This window comes from Cucumis sativus, chromosome 4 (genome assembly GCF_000004075.3).
Source record: "Cucumis sativus cultivar 9930 chromosome 4, Cucumber_9930_V3, whole genome shotgun sequence".
Taxonomy (NCBI): Eukaryota; Viridiplantae; Streptophyta; class Magnoliopsida; order Cucurbitales; family Cucurbitaceae; genus Cucumis; species Cucumis sativus.
The window spans coordinates 5,196,801-5,218,509 of record NC_026658.2 but is presented as its reverse complement, the minus strand read 5'-3'; the positions used below and the strand labels follow the sequence as shown (position 1 = coordinate 5,218,509).

At 35.7% G+C, this 21,709-nt stretch overlaps 3 protein-coding genes across 4 annotated transcripts; 2 read left to right on the top strand and 1 right to left on the bottom strand.

Annotated features, from left to right (window-relative positions):
• Positions 1 to 676: 676 nt before the first annotated feature.
• On the top strand, positions 677 to 8,469 carry LOC101215545 (translation initiation factor IF-2). Its single transcript, XM_004147703.3, has 4 exons — positions 677 to 1,924; positions 2,170 to 2,319; positions 6,612 to 6,797; positions 8,028 to 8,469. The coding sequence occupies exons 1-4, from the start codon at positions 905 to 907 to the stop codon at positions 8,106 to 8,108; spliced, it is 1,437 nt and encodes a 478-aa protein (XP_004147751.1). The 5' UTR covers positions 677 to 904; the 3' UTR covers positions 8,109 to 8,469.
• Positions 8,470 to 9,606: 1,137 nt separating this feature from the next.
• LOC101215308 (switch-associated protein 70) lies at positions 9,607 to 16,777 on the top strand. Its single transcript, XM_011654964.2, has 10 exons — positions 9,607 to 9,838; positions 9,933 to 10,037; positions 10,747 to 10,808; positions 10,922 to 11,005; positions 11,097 to 11,128; positions 11,231 to 11,312; positions 13,254 to 13,482; positions 14,695 to 14,922; positions 15,037 to 15,329; positions 15,992 to 16,777. The coding sequence occupies exons 1-10, from the start codon at positions 9,815 to 9,817 to the stop codon at positions 16,314 to 16,316; spliced, it is 1,464 nt and encodes a 487-aa protein (XP_011653266.1). The 5' UTR covers positions 9,607 to 9,814; the 3' UTR covers positions 16,317 to 16,777.
• A 487-nt stretch (positions 16,778 to 17,264) lies between these two features.
• Positions 17,265 to 21,415, bottom strand: LOC101215061 (protein JASON). 2 transcript variants are annotated; one of them, XM_031884030.1, is made up of 7 exons: positions 21,038 to 21,415; positions 20,569 to 20,617; positions 20,407 to 20,477; positions 19,842 to 19,960; positions 18,729 to 19,470; positions 18,572 to 18,651; positions 17,265 to 17,724 (listed from the first exon to the last, which is right to left on the bottom strand). In XM_031884030.1, the coding sequence occupies exons 1-7, from the start codon at positions 21,209 to 21,211 to the stop codon at positions 17,622 to 17,624; spliced, it is 1,338 nt and encodes a 445-aa protein (XP_031739890.1). In that variant the 5' UTR covers positions 21,212 to 21,415; the 3' UTR covers positions 17,265 to 17,621. The 2 variants fall into 2 exon arrangements, with proteins under 2 accessions (XP_031739890.1, XP_004147749.1); XM_004147701.3 differs by having other exon boundaries at positions 20,407 to 20,486; positions 21,038 to 21,414.
• Between the last annotated feature and the right edge of the window lie 294 nt (positions 21,416 to 21,709).

The following is a 21,709-nucleotide window of genomic DNA, read 5'->3' as shown; positions in this document are numbered from 1 at the left end:
ATTTAACGATCATGTTGACCATAGTAAACGATCATGTTGCTTATGATAAATGATCACGTAGTTCAATGTAAATGATCGTTAAAAATTTCAAATCTAATATCGTGTTGATCATGCTAAATGATCATGTTGGCTATGGTAAGCAACCGTTTATATCATACCAACATGATCGTATGGAAAAAAAAGCTTCAAGTTTAAATGATTGTGTTGACCATGCTAAATAATTATGTTGACTATGGTAAACGATTGTGTTGACTATGGTAAACGATCGATTAAATCATATGAACACAATTGTGTAGTTCTTTTTAAAGGATAGAAAAAATACTTCAAATTTAAATGATTGTGTTAACGGTGGTAAATGATCGTGTTAACAATAATAAATGATTGTTTAGATTATGTCAAAGTGATATTTAAACGATGTTGATATTGTCGAATACGAGGAAGATGAAGTAACTTAAAAAAATGTTGTTCAAAATGGTGAAGGTAAAATAAGAAATTTAAACATGAATGGTTTAAAAATATAAGATAGAAAATCTCCAAAATATTTTAGGATGTATTTTTGGATTTTGTTACCTATATAAAAATTAACCTTAATTGAAATGATAGGAGTGAAAGTCTTTACAAACAAGAAGAAAGAAAGTGAAATAAATTGGTATATAGTAATCTATGTAAAGTTTTGTGTTTTATGTATTTTTTGTGTGTGTTTTCTTGGCCTTCTTGGCCTTCTTGGCGCCCTAATTCACGAACACGCGGAGATTTTGGTTGGCGAAAGAAATCACGATCACTGCCAATGGGCGGCGCTGTTAAATCCCAATCTTAAACCCTTTTGTTTTTCCGTTCATCAACAAAACTCTTCGAAACTGGTCCTTTCCATTTCCTGTTTTTTTTTTTTCTCAGTGAAGTCTAGATGAGTAGATCAATCGGAAGAAAGGTTACAGGATTTTCACTTCTATCCAATGCCAACAAATTAGGCGTTGTACCCTTCTCTTCTTCTTTTTCTTCTTCTTCCGGTGGTCATGGTCGTGGCCGAGGTCGAGGTGCCTTTCCCTCCGGACCCTTTGATTTCACCCCTCCAGTCCCCAATCAGGAACATTCAAATGCGTCTAAACAAGAACCTATAGATTCTCGTCCTACTCCTGGGCTTGGTCATGGCCGTGGTAAACCCACTCCTTCCTCCCCACTCCGTCCATCTTTCTCTTCCTTTTCGCCCTCTGTCAGGCCCTCGTCTGTTGGTCGGGGTAGAGGTGATGCTTCGCCATCGATTCGGTCCCCTCCCGAGCCAGATTCGGAGCCTAAGAAACCTGTGTTTTTCTCGAAGAATAATGCAGGGGACTCTGCTGCAAGTACTTCACTTGGCGGGTTACACAGGGTTTCGGGAGAGAGAAACTTGCCTGAGTCTTTGCATTCTGAGTTTTCTGGTGTTGGACGAGGAAAACCCATGAAGCAACCAGTCCCGGAAGATCAACCAAAGCAGGAGAATCGTCATCTTAGACCTAGACAAGAGGGGGATGGACCTGGAGCTGGCGAGCGTGGAAGGGGTCGTGGCTTCGAACCAAGGATAGGCCGTGGTGAACCATGGAGGAACACTAATAGGATGGTGTCAAAGGACGGGCCTGATGGTGAAGTTGGTGGTGGTCGAGGAACTAGCGGTTATCGGGGCAGAGGCGCCAGAGGACCGTACAGACGGGGAGCCAGGGGGTCATTTAGAACTGGGGAGAGACGGGAGAGAAGAAGTGGTCACGATAAGGAGGATGGATATGCTGCTGGACTTTATTTAGGCAACAATGAAGACGGTGAGAGGCTGGCAAAGAGGATTGGTACCGAAAATATGAACAAACTGGTTGAAGGATTTGAAGAGATGAGTGGTAGAGTGCTGCCTTCGCCATTGGTGGATCAGTATTTGGATGGGATGGATACCAATTTTATGGTGAGCATTTCCTGTGTCTTATTTTTTGTCCCCGTTTTTCCTCTCTATGGACATATGGACTAAGGATTAACTCTAAACTGTTTTGACATGATCGAAAAATTTACTGTTTTCGGTTTTTGTGATCGGGGTGACGAATTAAATAGCGTGCTTGGTTGAATTATCACAAACCTTAGTTTGTCTAGTTTTTTATGAAAAATGTAGAGATTGGATCACTGCTCGGTTATGACTCTTTTTCTGTATGGCAGATCGAGTGTGAGCCGGAGTACCTGATGGGAGATTTTGAAAATAACCCTGATATTGATGAGAATCCACCAATTCCCCTTCGGGATGCACTTGAGAAGATGAAACCATTTTTAATGGCGTATGAAAACATCCAAAGCCACGAAGAGTGGGAGGTATCTTTTTCTGTGACTTCATGTTTTCGTTTCTTTGTTCCTGCCAACGTCTTTTCTACTTGTTAATTTGTGCTCTGTGTCTGAGTGAAGTATTTATGTGCGTTATTTTTGTGGTTTTAGAGTACTGATGAAAAGATCCACTGTACTCTATTTACGTTGGTTCTTCCTAGATTTTCCCTATTATTACATATTATATTTATCTAATACAGGTAGAGATGCAAAAGTGTGACAAAGTATATAAACTAGTCACATCAATTTCTTTTACTTGGGGCCTGTTTTGTTCGCAATCTAGATTCTGTTTAATGTTTTCAATTCACTGAGACAGGTAACTCAAATTCTGTTTTTGAGAAAACTATTTTCAGATTTCGTACTCTAAATAGTACAAATTCCGAAAAAAAAACATTTCTATGGTGTCAGTTTATAAACCGTTTTTTTTAAAGATCAAAATATCAATCATGTAACGAATCATATATTAAATTATTTTAAACTCAAAGTTTAGTCCCTAGGACTTAGGATAAAGTCAAAACTAAAAAGTTATTTTCATATACAGTCCCAATTGTTTGTTAAACTCTCTTAAATAGTTCTTACCTTGGGGACTATTTACTATGAAACGTGGTGTGAAACCAAAGAACAAAATAAGGGAATTACTGGTAGTGGCTGCAGTTGTTAGAATGAGAAAACAATGGAAAGTATGGAAAAGCTATGTGCGAACACTTGACTATGAGGGACTATCGATTATAATGGCAACGAAACCTATATATGTTTTATCCCTGCAAAAGAGAACGCAGGGGATTGAAAAACTTTAAAACCATCAACCATGTTAGCAGCTTCTTATGAGATCGATTATTTTGCCTAGGTGTTGACATATACATTGAGAAAGGTCCTCCCTAAGAATACCTCAAAGTTTCAAGATGCTTGTATGATGAGAGAAGTTATGGATGAGGTCCTTGTTAACGATACCATTGAGAACTATATAACTTGTTAATGACAAAGAATTGTTTTCAAGATTGATTGAGAAAGACTATGATTGTGTGGATTTGGGTTTCTTGGATAAGGTAGTTTGAATGAACATATTGGGGTTGGTTCAAGGGGAGATCTTGGATATGGAATTGCATTAGGTTTGTTGACCATTCTATTTCTGGTAAATAGTAAGCCTAGGGGTGGAATTTTTGCCTCTATTGGGACTGGGATTAGGCAAGAGACATTAATCCCTTGTATAACCAAAAAAAGGTGAGCAACTCAAGCATCAGGAAAGGGAAAACCCTCTTCCACGGAGGACTATGAACATCCTTCCAATGTGTAAAATCATGAGAGTAAAATTTATGGTGGTCGGAACACCACTAAGAAGCTGTACTGTATACGTAGTCCAAAATAAAAAGACGTGTAGAAGGGTATTAAAAAAAGTCCTCTTATTTGTTTCCTTCCAAACGATCTATGAAAAAGAACTATTGGTGCAGCTCCATGTTACCTTGGCTCTAGCCTTACTTTTCAGCCTTACCTGAGAGTCCAGCCACTCCGTTAAGTAATAACCAATCTTTAATTCCTTTTGGAAGACACATTGACAAATGAAATTTCTTGGTAACCTCATCCACCCTCAAAATAAAAAGGAAATGGGTGAAAAACTCATTATTTAACAATGGTTGCAGATCGAATTGAGGGAGAAATTACCCACTCAGGATTTTCTTTGGACTGTACTCGGCTCCATGTTGATACTTCTATACCAAAGAGTCCAAAGAGAAAACTTAACTTTATTTGGGATTTTAAACTTCCATATCGTCTATACCATGAATTCATCCTTTTGGTTTTTAGTTTTTTGAGGACATTTATTTTGGCATGAGTTGCAATGCACTAATAATTATGAAAAATTTTCCCCCCTTTTTAGATTTGTATGGTATTCGAGATCAAGAATGTTAGGAAGTTCACTTGTACCAAAAGGATTAAATTCCTTGTATGAGCGATCACGCACTCTTGTTTTAATACGATGGACAGGCTCCAAAAGAGATGACCTTGGATTCATCTTGATGTTGTCTTTACAAAAAGAAAATGAATCCCAGAACCATAATTTTTCAAGACGAAGAAAGATCTGCAGGAGAAGTTCTTGAATTGGCTATTTTCAATGCTCTTTTTTTTGGTGTAAAAATCTACAGCCTTTACAAAGTAATAGTTTGAATTTCTTGCAACAAATTGGAGACATCTTTTGGGCCCATTTTGTATCTTCTTTGATATTTCATTTAATCAATGAAATTGTTTCTTACCCAAAGGAAAACAAATTGCCTCGGTCTCTTTGGTCTTTGTTCCAAAGATAAACTGATGTGCCCCTTTTCTTAGTTGGGTTGCCTTTTCTGAGCTTGGTATTTTGCATTCCCTTGTAATTTTTCATTTCTTCGCATAAAAGTTATTTAAAAAATCTCCTTCTAGTATTTCCAAGCTGGAAAAAATGATAAGAGATATTTTATCGTTCGGCGTGAAAGAGGGCTGGGCGTTCTCATTCAGTTAGGTGTGGGCGGTTATTAAGCTTAATTGGGCATTGGTCAAGGTCTGAGGCTGAGCGTTTGGACATGAAAAACTTGAGGTCTTTAGTACACCCTTGTTGGCTAAGCAGATGTGGCATTTCCCTTTCGAGTTCAATTTTGTGTCTCATAGGATTATAGCGAGCAAACTGCAAAGATGTTTGTCACCCATTTAGTGGGTCTTGATGGTTGGATTTGAAGGCATTTCTAGGAACGTTTGGAAGGTTGTGGCTGTCACATCTGTTTTCTTTTCTTTTGCTAAGTTTTTGCAACTTTTCAATTGGGTATACTTGCTTGTTCTGCAGGACGGATCTTAGGTAGGGGATAGTTCATCATGACTTTGATTCCTTCACTTGTATCATTTGTCTTCTATGAAGTTTGCTCGGTAGCTTCCATTATTCCTTGTATCTGGATTTCCATTAATGTTCTTTTTTTCTTGATAAGAAACAATATCCATTGATGTATGAAATTACAAAAGAATGGCACCAGCCCAAGCCAAAGGAGTTACTAGAGACTTCTCCAATTGGTCAAAGGAGATGTAAGGTTATAAGAAATATAGAAAGATGTACACTTACACCAAGACATTAGTAAGATATATATGTTAAAAAAAACTGCGAAAAGAGCTTTTTTCATTGAAGAGGCAGTTGTTTCTCTCCTTTCATAAAATTCATAAGAAAGCTCAAATCATATGCATCCATATTATCCTCCTTTTGCCACTGAAAGGGTGGACCACGAGAGTGCAAGTGAGGAGGTTCACAAGCTTGTTGGGACGAGTTGTGGACTCTTAGAAGGAGAGGAATACCTCCTCCCATAATCTTTCTGCAAAAACACAATTGATGTTAAGGTGACTCAGTGTCTTGTTTACGGCATGACAATTATACAACAATGTGGGGAGAGAGCCATGTGAGGGAAGGGCCACTATATTTTGTCACAAATGTTGACGTTTTGGCTAATTTCCCAAAAGAAAGAATTTTACCTTTATCACTAACTATCATGTGTCGGGTTCTTATTAACAGGTCATGCCTTCTGATGATTAGGAGGTGTTGTATTGCCAGCCATTTTGGAATAAGAGAGTGATACTTGATATGATTAAACTGAGTCTAGCTTTGGTTAATCTCTGATAAATTTTGTGCTTATTTCCAGATAATTTGCTTCCTTAAGAATAAGATGTTGGTCTACAGTCGTTTGATTGTGATTTTATCTTGTGATTAAGATTTTTGTGTTGGAGATGTTGTATATAAACTTATATCTACACCCACTACTTTTTTATTTTGATAATTTTCAAATATTGCTTTCCCATGGGTTTAGAGTTAGAGAAGGTCACACTTGAAGATTTATACACTTCATCTTTCTCAAAAGAAAAAAAAAAAAACTTGAAAATGTTTTCTTCTTGGCTAGTGCATTAATGGGCTCGTTGAGGTTACTAAATTTGAAGTTTTGGCCTAGAAGCAAGTTTTTTGAGGTTTCAAAACTCCAGGAGTTAGGTATTTTGTTGTTGACTGAGGTTATGTATGACTGCAAGTCCGTTCTATTCTCAACATTTAGTTGTGTTTGGCATTGAGCTCTTTAAAATTCAATATGGAGTTCGAATTTTATCAGCATCCTTTTGGATTGTCATTCATTGATCTCTCTTTTTACCCTTTTTTTTCTTGTTTATTTTAATTCCTGCTAGAGAGGCTTTCTTATCTCCTCTTGGGTGGGAGGATAACGTGAAAATATGGTACGCTTCTTATAAGGATTGTTCTTATTCTTCTTCTAACTTTTTTCATTTGGCTGTACAAGGAAATCGTGGAAGAAACCATGCAGAGCGTCCCATTGCTGAAGGAGATAGTTGACGCTTATGGTGGACCAGATAGAGTAACTGCGAAGGAACAACAAGGGGAGCTGGAAAGAGTTGCAAAGACACTTCCACAAAGTGCACCTAATTCTGTAAAGCAATTCACCAATCGTGTTGTTCTTTCTTTGCAGGTTAGTGAAGCCACATTAGTGACTTATTATTCTGAATTATGTTTTAGAAACGAAAATAGGAAAAAAAATTAAAAAATAAAATTCCAAGAAGAAATTCAGAATTCTAAGCTGCAAACATACGTTACAAATCACTATGGTGTGTTTACTGTGAAGTATATGCCAAACTTGTTATAATCATCATCCATGCATGCCATGCTTTACATATTTTATGAGTAACCGTTAAAATGAAGCACAATGTATGACAGATAATAGTACATGCAATTTAATGTTGCCATCAAATATATAGTGCAATTAATTTAGAGTTAATAGTATTGAATGTCTCACAACAATTTATTATTTTTATGTCGAAGCTATTGCAAATAATTAAGTGTTTGGTAGAATTGTATAATTGCATCCTTACTGGGCATGTATTGCATAATTAGAAGTTACATTGATAGGAATAACTTGTTGGGATGTGGTGATGTAAAGGGACGTGTAAGTTTCATAGATCAATGAAATTGTTTCGATCTTACTTGAACATAATCTATTCTAACTATAGGTTGTACAACGTACAACTGTGTCCATGAGTTCTAATGAAATTATTTTTCTTATAAAAAAGAAGAATTGAAAACGAAAAATGAAAAGAGAACTAAATATTTGTATCCTGTCCTCTTTGGTTTGAATGTTTAGGGGAACTAGGTACTGATTTGTGTTTCTTATTAATACGAGAAGCCCTTCAGCATGTTAATTCTCATGACATGAATTTCCTTTAACTTGCATTGTTACTGACTACTGAGTAATGGAAAATTCTGAGGAAAGAGCATTGGGTAGAAAGATGAATGACGAGGTTTTGAAACTGGCACAAAACTATAGAATGATGTAGCCTTAAATACATCAGATACAGTGCAACCAGAATGGAAAGAAAAAAAACAGAAATTTCATTTGGTTCTGCTTCAATAATCTTGAATTTATATAAATGAACTGTTCCGTATTGAGTTGATCTGTTTATGGAGCCAATATCATTTTACACAACTGTTGTGTAAACACTAGGCAGCTCAATTTAACGTTGTTATGAGCTACCTAGATCCTGAGAGTCAAAATGTGCAAGTCCAAGCCACTTTTAGTTCAGCCGCTGTACATTAGAGGTTTAATTGACATTTCCTGTCTATGTTGCATATTAGTGAGTAATACATAAGACTTTGACATTCAATATGAAGATAATGCTAATTTGTACAATTCTTCCATTTGCAGAGCAACCCAGGGTGGGGATTTGACAAGAAATGGCAGCTTATGGACAAACTTGTTGAGGGGTTCTCCAAGCGATACAAGTAGATTTACTAAAGTTTCATCAAGGACATCAAGAATTATAACTTACACTCAACTAAAATGAAGCTACTTGCTAAATTGGTCTACATCTTTTCTTTAGTCTTGGGATTTAATTTTAGCTCATGAGATGTTCAGAAGTTTTGCACTCTTTCTGTTGTGTCTCAATGATGGTCTTTTGTAATCGATATTGCTGCAATAGCCATTGTTGAAGTACTGCTTCATTTTTTTTTTCCTTTGGGGAAGCAATAATTGCATTTGTTTTTATCAACATGATGCACTGAGAATAGTTCTTTTGTGTTGTACAAAATCTCTCCTTTATTTGCTGCTCTTTCACTCTCCCCTCTTATCATAAGTTTTACTTATAAAATTCCTCCTCCTCCTTTTTTTTTTTTTTTTTTTTTTACTTTTTTCCTTTTTCTGTTTTATTGAGTTTGAGCAGTGAAATGATTAGTGTGTATTTGTAAAATGAATGCATATGGTTGAGTTGATATGATAGTCTCAAGTCTTCATTTTTTTTTAAATTTTATTTGGCCAACTTATTTTTATCTTCTACTAGTTTATATTTAATTAATTACACTGCGAGCTATAATTGTTTTAAAGAGAAACTTTAGGATTAAAATCAGTCTTGTTATTTTGCTTCCAAAATAAATCACAAGGTTTATTTTATTTTTTTTTAAATTATAATAAAATGGTTTTAGTTTGAAAATAAACTTAATGTGCAAATTTTAATTATTTTAATTGTTTAATCAAAATTGTCCATTTTAATTCTAAACATAACTTAATGGGTGGATTTTTTTATTCTGTTGGCAGTAAATTATAGTTGATATAATAAAAAAAAAATAACTAGATTGGGTTAATAGTAAAAAAGAAGACAATTTACAGTAGTTACATATCTAAAAGATCAGAGTGTGTGCAATCGAAATACTCAAACTCAATTAGTTTATTTTAGACTATTGAAACTTACAAAATATTCTACATTTTTCTCTTAAAAGCTTTATTTTTCTTTGTAGCCTTATGTTATGCGACTCGTTGAGGCCTCTAAGCTTATGACTTGTAGCTTTTACTACTTGCCACTTTTTAAATTGTTCTACTCTAACATATACATATATTGTACCTAAACCTACCTTTGTACAATTAAATTATATGTTCTTTGCAAAATAATAATAATTATTATAAAGTAATGAACTTTACATTATTGATGATGCAATATCAGACAAATTTTTTGCTTCTTCCACTAAAATGAATGAGTTGAAACAAACCAAATTTAGATAACAGACCAAAATGAAAAAGAAAAAAACAAGTACGATTTTCTTTTTGCTTTTTATTTTGAATAGATAAATACAAGCATAAATTAGTGAGAATTAATATGTTTCGAAATTTAGTGGAAGATTCAATTTCTTACCTTTTCAAACAGTTCAATTAAAGTAATATTTAAAGGTACCATTTTAGAAAATACATTAGAAAAATTTATAGAGAAAATAGAAAGGGAAAAGAGGAATAAAGATTGTTTAAATTTCATAAATAACATTGAGTCTTAAGGGTTAACAGTCTTCAACTGAAAGTGGAAGAAGCAAACCTAAGAAGAAACTCTTGGGGAAATTCTCGATCGAAGAATCGGAAATATCGCAGGTTGAATCCAACACTGAACCAAATTCCCTCTGATAGTGTACTGGTGGTTGTTTGGTAGCTCGGCCACCCACTTTTGATCGAAAATGGCCTCTAATGGTGCTATTCCGGTGGGTGTATCTCTTCGTTTTTTCCGTGTCTGATTTGCTGGTGTGTATCTTTTTGGCTCAACATGTTTTTAATTTATGATTGTTGTTGGTGCAGAGAGCGGAAGATGCCGGGAACAGTTTGGAGAAGATCAAGCGGCAGCTGGCCTCTGGGTCTGGTCGGAATTTGTTGCAGGGTCCCCTTCTAAAGCGATCTGAAACAGTACGATCGTTAACTAATGCATTGCAACTCTTTCTCTCTTTCCTTTTGTTTTGAATTGATGGTTACTGCTTAATTGCGCTGCCTTTAGGTCTTCCATTTAAATCTTTCTCGTCGAATTTTGGGTGATTAAATTGGGGGATTGTTCGACGGGTTTGTCTGGCAAAAAAGTTGTTGGTTTTCTATTTATGTAGGTGAATTTTTATTATTTCATTTTTTTGCCTCCCCCATTCCCTCATTTTGTGAACTGGGCGGCTCTGATAGCTGAATTTCGCTAGCCATGATAAAAACTGGGAAACTTTTGTTGGTGATTCGTCTGGCATTGGTTTTTTATTTGTAGCAGGATTTTCAAATTTTCATTGACAACTCGTTTAATTGTGGAAATTAGAATGTTTTAGTGATATTTGAAGACTTAATTAAATCACTTAGAAGTACCTATTAAGATTATAGGAGGTCGGATTTGTGATTTCAAGGAGATTAGAAATGTGAGAAATGCCCATGTTAGTGATCTAACTGTTGGCATATTTGTGATTATGAATATGGCCGTCGATGTGCTAGTATTCTCAGACTGTTTTATAGTGCGCATATGCAGAATTGTGGTCACATTTGATCAGCCTTCTATTTTCTGCGTTTCTGTTCTTAGACAGCATTTTTTATGGCAATGAGCCCTTCGTTGTAGCAAATCTGATTTTCTCTGTTACAATGTTTGCAGTTGAGGAAATGGAATGAGCGATGGGTAATTTTGGACCCAACAACAGGGAAAATGGAATACAAGTAACCATACGTCCAATTTACACTGTTTTTGGCTCTTTCTTGCTTAGTTCAATGTAATATGTTGGTGGAAATAGCTCATTTTTTCTCTCTTTCTTTTGCAACTTCTGCTATAGAATTAGGAGAAATGAGGCAACTATCAAAGGATCTATTATATTTGATGCAAATAGCAATATTACTGTTTCTCCCGTGAATTTCCAGTAAGTTTGATTCTTACAGCTTATTGGTTGACTCATATTGGCTTTGAAATTACTAATTTATATTTTCTCTTCAAATTTTCTTTTGTTCTAGTGGTCTACCAAAGTACGATGGTTGCTGTATCTGTATCCTCATTATTTTGTATCTATTGGGGAAAAATATTTACTTGGATGTTATTTTGAAAAACTAATTTACTACGATATCAAATGTCTTAACTGTACCTTCAGATATTGGCACACCCCAGAAACAAGATTACTTCCTCTGTGCAGAGACTCCTGGTGCAGCTAGAGCCTGGGTGTCTACTTTGCAGTAAGTTGTTCAAAAATGCCCCATGTCCGTGATATTATTTGTGCAACATCTTCATGAACCCACATAAGGCATAGTTATTTCCGTACTTTTTCATGCCCAATTATAGCAAGAATGTATACATAAAATGGCAGTTTCTGAACTTCCATTGGAGTATATGTTCTGAGGTTTTATGGACAAGAAAATTACAGAACTAGATGATAAGATATCTATTGTTCTATAAAGAAACTGAAAACTATTATACTGATTATCATTTATTAATGCATATTTGTAGAGTGCAAACTGATTGATGTATAATCTGGAAATGGTTGCAATCTTGGATTTCGTAAAAATCATTTTCCTTCTCTAAATTAAAATACTTTTGATACTTTGACTGTTATCCTCTTTAAAGATGCTAAAAACTTCATTAACAATCATCATTTATTTGATGTATAACCTGGAGATTGTTTCAATCTAGAATTTTATGAAAAAACAAGCTCCCTTTTTAAAATTGAAACAGTTCTTTTTCTGGGTAATAAAGTTATCTGGTCTCCTCTTTAACGAACCTACAAACTACAGTACCAATCACCATGTTTTTGTGCATATTTATTGAATTGCAAACTAATTGATGTATATATCACCTGGAAATGGTTGCAATCTTTTAGCCTCCTAACTAGAATAAGATCTAACATATATTGAAATATAAAGGATGATGAACTACAATATAAATGAAGTATAAAGGAACTTGAAACGTTCAGGTACGCTAACTCAAGCCCTAACCACTCAGCAAATTTTCCTGCTTCCCTCAAAACCCCACCCTCTATTTATAACCAAATTCCCAAACTCACTCCTCAACTAATTTCCATAACAACCCTTACTAATCGTGTACTAATATCTCTAGTTAGGTATCTTCCACAATCTTGACCTTTGTAAAAATCAAATTTCTTTTGTAAGAAACCAATAAATCTCCCGGCCACCAAGGAGCTCTGAAAATTGTACCCTAATCAGGAGAAGTAAAACAGGGTTTATGACTACAAAAGTTACTGGAAGGAAACACCTTCTAGAAGCAACACCGAAAATCTTCATGAATGATGTGATGTGAAGATTCTTCTATATCTTTCCACATAAACCTCATAAAAGAACTTTCATAGCAATCCTCCAGAAATTCTTCGGCATTCCTCCAAAAAACTTTAAGCTTTGAACAAATTACTGAAGAATAGAGTTAAAACAGTCTGCCTTCAGTTATTATGAGAACATCATTTCAACTCAGAGATTTCTCTGATAGGGATGATGTTAGTATAGAGTTAAGAAATATCATTAGGGTTTAGACGTATATTGGTAATATTAGGGAATTCTGGGGAAAACATGAAGATAGACAATTGTTTAATGGCTTCAGGCTGGAGTGATGTGTCAAGAGGGGAGGTTTCAAGACCGAGAATACTTGGAATAGTTATATTGTAATAATGTTATCTGGAAATTATAGGATTTTTAGAGAGGTTGAGTGATAAATTGAGGAGGTCTAGGAGAGGCCAAAGGGTAAAGTTTAATGCCTCCTTGTGGGTGTCGGTTAATATGCTTTTTTTTGCAATTATGATATTTTTTAATTATGATCATTTTTCGATTGTAGACCCTTTTGGTAGTTAGTTATTAGGCTCTCTGTCGCTTTTTTTTTTCTCTTTTTCTGGACTCTTTTCTATACGCTTTGTATTTCTTAACTTTTTTCTGGTTTCTTATAGAAAGATTGTAATTTTGTTACCTTTTACTTTTGTATCTCATTATACTTGGTTTTCAATTATTTTTTTAACATTGCTTGATAACTTTCCAAGGTGGGTTGTTTTCTATGACATATAACGATTCACCTTATTTAAGGAAATATATTAATAATTTTCCTCAATTTTCCTTAGATTCATGGTATGAGCTGATATAATACATCTTAATATTATTGTTTTGATTTTTTCCAATCAGTGCAACCCAGTTGGTCCTAAAGGCCCATAAAGAAGCCGTAAATTCCTTGAGTGGCAATGGTTCTGCAAAATTGGGAACAGTGGCCACAGTAGTTGCTGCTGCCAATTCAACTGCCCAGGAAAGTTCTAAAGAAATTGAAAGAGCAATGCAGATATCTTTAAGAAATACTCTGGGAATTATTGCAAATAAAGCAACTGATGGCCAAATGGACGATTTAGCGATTATGAAGGTAAATCTTCTTGTATATTTGAAATGCATGTCTATTAGTTTAGTCTTCAATGGGGAGTCATTCTTCTCTTCTTTCTCGGGATGAAGTCATTCTTAGTGGTCCAATCCCATACCCCTTGGCCCTTCGGTCTGGCAAGGAATCAAATCAGTATGTAATGAGGCAAGGCAATAGTTTCTTTAAGTCAGTGTGCTCTGGTTTAGGTATTTGATAACCTGGAAAGGGAAGTCCGGCTAACTCTACATTTCATTTTTGTTGACTATGTAATATAGGGGTAGGTCTCATTCTGTTGAAAGTGTAGTGTGTAAGGCTTCATTTGTATCTGGGTTTCTTATTCCAGTCTTCGTGCAAATTAAAAAACACACAAGTTGGAGTATGGTTGATGCCTTATGCTCTTCTGACATGATGACTTCAGATTCTCAATTGTTTTGTTGCACTTTAATGCTTTACCATTTTCCATTTGTTTGTCTGTAAATATGTGGTCCCATGCCAAATTGTGGAGGTTGATAAAGCTTCATATAATTTAGGTTTCTATCCATACAAATTATGAACCATTGAGTTGATCAAAATGTTTGGAATGTGCTAAAATCAACCTTTTCTATATATATTTTCTTAAAATTATTAATTCACTATTTTAGTGAATGATTTTTAAATTTGTTGAAATTTTAGATTGGTTGGTGGTTATTTTAGATTTGTGTACGATAAGAGTGCTAGCTGTTGTAATATATTGCTTATGATGATATTATCGTTAAATTGTTAATGTGCAACTTAAGATTGTTTGAAAAACTAGAATAAATTCTTTGTAATTAGTCAGTGGATGATTTTCAAGGTCTGGTTATCACTGACTGGAAGACCGTTCTTTTGTAGTTATTTGGTGAGCGGTGTTCTTTTTGTGGCCTTGTTTTAGTAGACCTATTTGTTTGTTATACACACATATATTTAGCCAGAGATTTCATATATAGTCTGAATTAGATGCTATGTTTTTGTAGACTACATTTCTTTCTAGTTTGGGAGTGTTTCCTTGTCCACAATAAAAACCGTAGGCTTTGAACATTTGAACCCTTATTTTGGATCATATTGCTTATGCAAAAGTGATACTTCTTGTACGAGGCTGGAGTTGCTTTGACGTGGTAAACTATGGTTGTGCAATGGGATCCTTCCGGAATCTCATTCAGTTGTACGTGGTTCTAAATGTCCATCTCTATGTTTATCCAGGAGACGCTACGAGTCAAGGATGAGGAACTACAGAATTTGGCTCGTGATCTACGTGCACGAGATTCAACAATAAATGATATAGCTGAAAAATTATCTGAGACAGCTGAAGCTGCTGAGGCTGCTGCTTCTGCAGCCCATATGATGGATAAACAAAGGAAAATCGTTTGTGCAGAAATTCAACGTATAAAAGAAGATTCTGAGAAGCAACTGGATGCATCCATCTTGAAGGTATTGCCTACTTTATTACACAACACTTAGAACTCATGGAATGGCCTGTGCCCCATTTTTTGACGTTATGGTTACATTATATGTATTCCATCTGATTTTCACATCCATTTCCAGCTCAAAGAGTACGAAGCAAAACTAATGGATATGAGTAGAGAAAGAGATCAGTTGATAAAACAAAGAGATGCTGCTAATCAGGAAGCACATATGTGGCGATCTGAGCTTGCAAAAGCTAGAGAGCAGGCTGTGATTCTAGAAGGTGCTGTTGTGAGAGCGGAGGAAAAAGTCAGGGTTTCAGAGGCTGATGCTGAAGCAAGAATAAAAGATGCTAAACAGAAAGAGTTGGCTGCTTTGCAGGAGAAGCAGGAGCTTATGGCATATATAAATAGGTTACAAGCACAAATTCAGAGGTTTATCATCTTTTCTCCTAAAGTTTCATACTTGGATGCAGTAGTGTGATTGGTAACCAGATGGAATTCTGGAATTCTTATTGAAAAGAAATGCTCTAAGGAAATTTACAAACAACAATGACCACGACAACAGACTAACTTTCCCTCCCTCTCTTTTACTAACATAACTCCCTACTTTTACTCAAGTGCCCCCCCCCCCCCCCCCCCCCCCCAGACAGCTAATTCCAGCTCATCACTAGCACATTTCCAGCTACTCTTCATAGGCTTAACTCCCACAAACAGTGGCTTTCCCTTTCCTCCCCTTTCTATAATACTTCATTACAATTGGGGGTCTTAGTGTTACACTCGTATCCTTCTCCCTAACCGTTTAACTGATTAAGTTGCATGTGCCACTGTTTCTCTCTCTTAAATCAACATCCTCTTTCATGGGAGCTAGAACCCGGTATATCAGTTTTGGCCTTTTTACACAATATATCAGTTCCAAAATAATTTAGAACCTCTTCGAAGTTAAATTACTTTAATTTTGTACTTTGTAGAAATTATGCTTTGTTTGTCAACAATATTTATTTGTTTTGTTTTAAAAATCACAGCCATATCTTAAAATGATAGAAGATTTCGATTGAAATTTCAAGCGTGTTCTCTACTTCATTTTTGCACTGCAGACAACATATACAAGTTTTTGAGGAGAAGATGGAGTCTTGCCCAGGTAATGATGGTTCTCTGCTAACAAAGCACGTTGACTCATCAGATGATAATGTGGATAAAGCATGCTTGAGTGACTCTAGAGCAATACCAGTCTCTGGTGAGGTCAACCTACAACCAATTGGAGATGGGGAATGGAGTGATATTCAGACAACAGAAGCAAGAATTGCTGATGTTAGAGAAATTGCCGCAGAAACTGAAGGAAGCAGTTTAGATATTACTGTTGTTAGCCAACCTGTCAACAGCCATCATGAGCAAGATGTGAGCTCTTCCAATCAACCATAAATTCGACATCATACATATAAATGCATGTTAGATGTAAGCATACAGTACACAGCACCTAGTTTAGAAAGAATGCAAACTTTGTTTTTGCATTCTTTTATGTGCGAGTAATATTCAAATTATTTGACTGGCTGATCTGATGTTGGTGATGTGGTGTACATTTCTTGACGTTAGATGCTAAAGTCTTAACAGAACGTGTTCTGTTGTGTGAGCCATTTATCGATGATTTATACTTTTGTGTAGAGAGTCGGGAGTTGTAAATCTAGGGAACAAAAACCATTGATGATGAGTGTTTTTTCTATTAACATTCAGCTTCTCCTGCTCTGTTGTATTATAAAATCTCTTCCCCTCAAGTGTACTCGCTAGGATGGTCTCTGAACTTTTCTACAGCAGCAATGTCATTCCTTTTGAATGTTTTCTGGGTTAGTTCCTAACCGAAATGAAAATGCAGACGAGTTTGGTTCTTTCATACGAGTTTAGTTGGTTCATAGAGTATCACTGCAGCTTTTCCCTCGAGTTCTTATCATGCTTCAGGAGGACTAATATTTTCATAGAAAGGGCTTTTTTTAATTCTATTTTGCAGTGATTAAGCTTTGATTCTAGTTTATAGAATCTTTTAGAGATGGTCCTTATTAGATTCTATATTTATCTTTGGACTACAGTGATTGAGCTTTTTTGTGATTGCTCATGCATTCTTATTTTACCTGATTGGAATATTTGACTTATTTTTGTATGCTCTTGTATTCTATTGTTTTTATATTTTTTTATTGTATAGGTATAATTGCAATTCAATTGATACAGCTGAATTAAAACAATGCCTTGAAGATTGTTAAGAGTTCATTTTCGATGTTGACAATTGAAGTTAAAATCAACATATTGGTGTCGCACAAACACGTTTCCTAAGCTATACTTAGTCAGAATCAAAACCATTCTAAATATTATCCTCGCCAATGATCGAAAGGGCAAATTTCAATTTGTCAATAACATTTTGAATCAAGTTTATAAGCAATGACTCATTGTCCATCATCCAAAAAGGTTTACAAGCTCAAACCCATAAACAAGAAGTTGCAGAGACTACATACGCAAGTTTTTTTTTACTGCTGCTATATAAGCAACACTACAAAAAAAGGGTAAGCTGTGGAACATTCAGCCACTCTTGTTCTATTTCACTGTAGAAAACTCTCAAACTGGTGTGATATGATAGAGTTTTCAAAATATAAATTTCATGACTCACACTATATGGCAGATTGAAGCTACCATTCACATCTGGGTTGGATAACACAGCCCTAAAAGAATGTACTTGTTTTATCAATATGATACCACTGAACTTCGCTGGATTGAGGATTGTAACCGCGAAACTGCTGTATCGTCTTCCTCATCAAAAGCTACTAACTTTCCTTGGAAATTCTTCCTGCATAATCATGTACACAAGAACGTATAAAATTTTTGAAACTATAGGACAGGTTTTTCATTTCAACTTCACAAGAATCTATACTGTGTTCAGAGTCTTTCACACACCTTAGTTAACATTTCAAGGGCATGGGAATACAAGCTCAAGTAACCATTCTTCAAGTCCCTCCATTGATTTAGAGTGGGTTTAGATATGACGTTTGGAAGGATATTAAAGACACCATTATTTTACCAAAATTTTTATAGCAATCGGTTTTTGAGTATGGAATTCAAACCTATGAACTCTTGGTCGAGACTTTAGACTTTATGCTAGATGATGGCGATTGGTTATATGTTCAGATAGTGACAAATTTTAAATACACTTCCAACTAATTTCGGAATCTCACAAGTGGTTAATGACTGCTCTCACTTTTAACGGCTATCTAATTTCCAAGCTGTACTTTTCTAGTACCTTATGAGTTCTATTCGGAGTATCATATCCTATTTGTTACCTGAAGCAATAAATGCACACAAAAATTTGGTTGCTCGAAACATTGTTTAGGATACAGACTTTACTTATCAGGCTTGGAGATAGACGAAGTGTTAGGAGTTTCAACATTTTCTTATGGTATCAAGCATATAATGCTGTGCAGAGAGGAAAACAAAGATTATCTTCACCTATTTTTTTGGTTGTTTTATGTCCCTTATAGCTTCACCACTTTCTTTCAAAGAACTAATAATGTTTTATTCAGTGAGTTGAGATCAGTGACTATACCCGTTCACCACAGAAGATGGGGGTGAGGAAGTCCAGCTATTAACCTCTATTCTAGGGAAAAAAGCATGGAAGACGGCAAACAGAGTAGTCTTACCTTGTAACTATGCTTTCTTCTGATAAGGCCTTCTCCAGCCTCTCCTCAAATGGTGTTGCATGCCAACTCACTTTTTGATCCTGCAAAAAACAGGAAAGCAAACTGACCATTCAAGTTCATACAAAAAGGAAAATCTCAAAAACAGTCATAAAGTTACCTCCTTGTACTTATTGGTGGAATTTGGGATTCCGTTCCCATCCCATTCCTTGGGTGAGATTTGAATAGGTTCATCCTCGTTCCAGTGAGCGGCAACCATCCCTATGATTGGCCTGTCCCCTGCACTTTTTCCAACACGAATTGGCCTATCTGCAGCTCCGAATTTCTTGCCATCATCATCATGAGTAGATACTGGTTTCAACCAAGCAGACAAGCTTGCTTCCACCATCAAGTCCTTCTCACGTGTATTTGTTCTCACATTCCTTTCTGGCATAGGTGTCATCATTTCAAGCTCTTCAACAGATTCTCCCATTTCTTTTGAAACTCCTTCCAGGTTAGAATCTTCTTCCTTCAGTGCCTTCAATTGAGCGGCACTCTCAACCGGGTTCATAACTGAATAAACGTATTGGGACCTGATTCTTGCTTTCCCATGATCCAAGTTTGCTGGAAAAACAGTTCCGGGAGTTTGCATTTCGTCAGATAGCTGTAGAGGAGTTGGATAAGGCGATGACTTTGATACACTCCTATTGCCTGATAAAGCAAATCCTTGTACTTTTTCTCTTCCGCTTCCAGATGAACTTCGGCTGGGGGATTCGTTTATATCACATTCAAAACGTACAAATTTACTCCGGCATGTAGTCATCACATTATCAGGACTATTAAGAGCAGCTTCACTTCCATCCTCACTGCCTTCAATGTGCTGAGCAGAGACTCTTTCAGTATTCTGTTCGCCGGTAATACAACTGTAGTATCAACAAGCTCCACAATGTAAGACATGGTCCAAGTTTGGTTAGAAAGATATCCGAGTCTGATACTAAAGTAAAAGACAGAAACTGAAAGTTCAACTAAATTCAGCACAGCTTTTCGGCATCTCTTGTGACAATAAACAATATTTACAATAGACTAGCAAGAAAAACCATACTCCTGACCATAAACGCCAATATATTCGACCAACTTTCACATCCTCCTATCAAAATTGTACCGTATTATTCAGTTCTTGGAGGAATAGATGGCAGAACTTGCATGTATAATCTATTAACTTATTAAGTTATAAGATGGCCATGCTACAAAATCAATCATGAAACATATGTTGGTTTCACATGTATATTACAACCTGCTAGGTGAACGTTCAGCAGAACCTGACTCAAGGGAAGCATTTGATAGCTTTCTGGATGTTTTCCGAATTTCAGCTGGGGTTTCCACTATAGCCCCACACGCCTTAAGAAATTTGGCCTGCAAATTAAAGTTCATATCATTAGAGATTATAATGATGCCTATCAACATATATAATCCTAGCCAGGACAAGATTACGAGTACGTTTGAGAGTTATTCTGAAAAAGAATAAAAACACTTTTGTCAATTTCAAAATAAAAATGTATTCAAAATTGTAACATTAAATATTAAAATAACTTAAAGTTAAAGACAAAAGGAATCTCATCAATTTTAAAATCACTTCCATACTTGTACTAAAACTTTGAGTAATTAAGCAACAGTCTTAAGCAGTTGAAACATTATGTTTTGTTTGTAACTTGAAAGCAGAGAAGCTCATTCTAGCTCATGCTTTTCATTTCCCCAACTAGTTACAATCGAATTGTCAAACTGAAATCATTATTACACCTGCCGCGATCAGAATCAGCACGCTACACTTGGAGATGTACACTATTAGGAAGGTTGCATACCTCATCCATCAACTCCTTGGTGTACCGTGGAGACCCAAAAGACTTGGAACCTGAATCCTTCTTTGGGGAATCTTCATTTTCTTACATAAAACAAAAACATAAAGAAATAAGAATCCGCAGATTTGAATACAAGGAACAAACATGGATGAGACAAACATCTACCTTCAGACAGGAAGAGAGATGATAGCTGATTTCGAGCTACGACAGGTTCCTGAAGCATGAAATAGAAAGCGATAAGTCACAAAAAATCCATTTATGCCTTTCCCTGATTCCCTCACATACAAAGTAGACTAAAAAGAGACATAAAAAGAAAGAGCAGAATCTCGCACTTCGAACATCTGATTTAACTAAAATCAAAGCCAAATCAGCTACCTAATTAAAGTAAACAAGCAGAGGTAAACTACATAATCCCCAATAACATCAGCAGAATGGAAGAGAAGTAACCCCATTATACAAAAAGCCGATAAAAGCAAAAGTTGAAAAGGCAGAATCAGAACAGAATCTTCCCGAGAAACAGGAGAACAAATTTCCCAATTGATTTCATTTCTCCAAATTCCTCTTGAAACAAAACGAAGGGATCATGAAACATTATTAAAAAAAAAAAAAGGAAAAACAAGGATCGAATACGCACCCCGTACTTGGAACAAGGTGGGTCAGAAAGAAGGTGCGATCGAGGTCGATGGCGATCATCTCTGACTTTGAAGCAATCAAAGAAACAACCCATTGCTCTTGAAACCGATCGATCAAGAAACCCTACGAAAGACCAGCAAAAAAACCCCAATTCACGCCTCAAGTGCGAGCACATATCATTGACGATGGCTACAGAACCCAAAACGCCCAAGGCCCCAATAGAAAACAAAAACCGATTGTTTTCTTTTTGGGTATTACTTTTCTTTCAAAATTTCTTGTGGGGTTCTAATAATATTGCTCTTTTTCGAGTTGGGATTTATGCAATCAATCAGTGAAGAGGAGAGAGTTGTTGGGTCGTTTTTTGAAATTTGAATTCACAATACGAGGGAAAGGTATAGGCTTCATTTCCCTTTCTTCCTAATCTTACCACTCGCATTCCTTCCTACTCGCCTTCTTATGCCTGACACGTGGAGATATGTATCTTCATTTGGTAATTACATAAATTATTTGACTTTATTTAGACAACATATTATTGTCATTTGATTAACAAGAGCATTTCTTTTTTTAAATTTTTTAAATTGCTTTTGTAACCTCCTATTAATATTTCTTTAATTATGTCTCTAAACAAATTATATTTCTTTTATTATGTTTCTACCCTTTTTTATTATTGGAT

Bases quoted from the DNA above. Each gene is read 5' to 3' on its own strand.
- LOC101215308 (XM_011654964.2), top strand. From the start codon at position 9,815: ATGGCCTCTAATGGTGCTATTCCG. The intron at 11,129-11,230 runs GTATCCTCATTA...CTGTACCTTCAG, and splicing joins GTACGATGGTTGCTGTATCT to ATATTGGCACACCCCAGAAA. The intron at 14,923-15,036 runs GTATTGCCTACT...ATCCATTTCCAG, and splicing joins TGGATGCATCCATCTTGAAG to CTCAAAGAGTACGAAGCAAA.
- LOC101215061 (XM_004147701.3), bottom strand. From the start codon at position 21,211: ATGTGCTCGCACTTGAGGCGTGAATTGGGGTTTTTTTGCTGGTCTTTC. The intron at 20,618-21,037 runs GTGCGTATTCGA...TTCATGCTTCAG, and splicing joins CACCTTGTTCCAAGTACGGG to GAACCTGTCGTAGCTCGAAA. The intron at 19,961-20,406 runs GTATGCAACCTT...TTTAATTTGCAG, and splicing joins CCAAGGAGTTGATGGATGAG to GCCAAATTTCTTAAGGCGTG.
- LOC101215545 (XM_004147703.3), top strand. From the start codon at position 905: ATGAGTAGATCAATCGGAAGAAAGGTTACAGGATTTTCACTTCTATCC. The intron at 2,320-6,611 runs GTATCTTTTTCT...TGGCTGTACAAG, and splicing joins AAAGCCACGAAGAGTGGGAG to GAAATCGTGGAAGAAACCAT. The intron at 6,798-8,027 runs GTTAGTGAAGCC...TTCCATTTGCAG, and splicing joins GTGTTGTTCTTTCTTTGCAG to AGCAACCCAGGGTGGGGATT.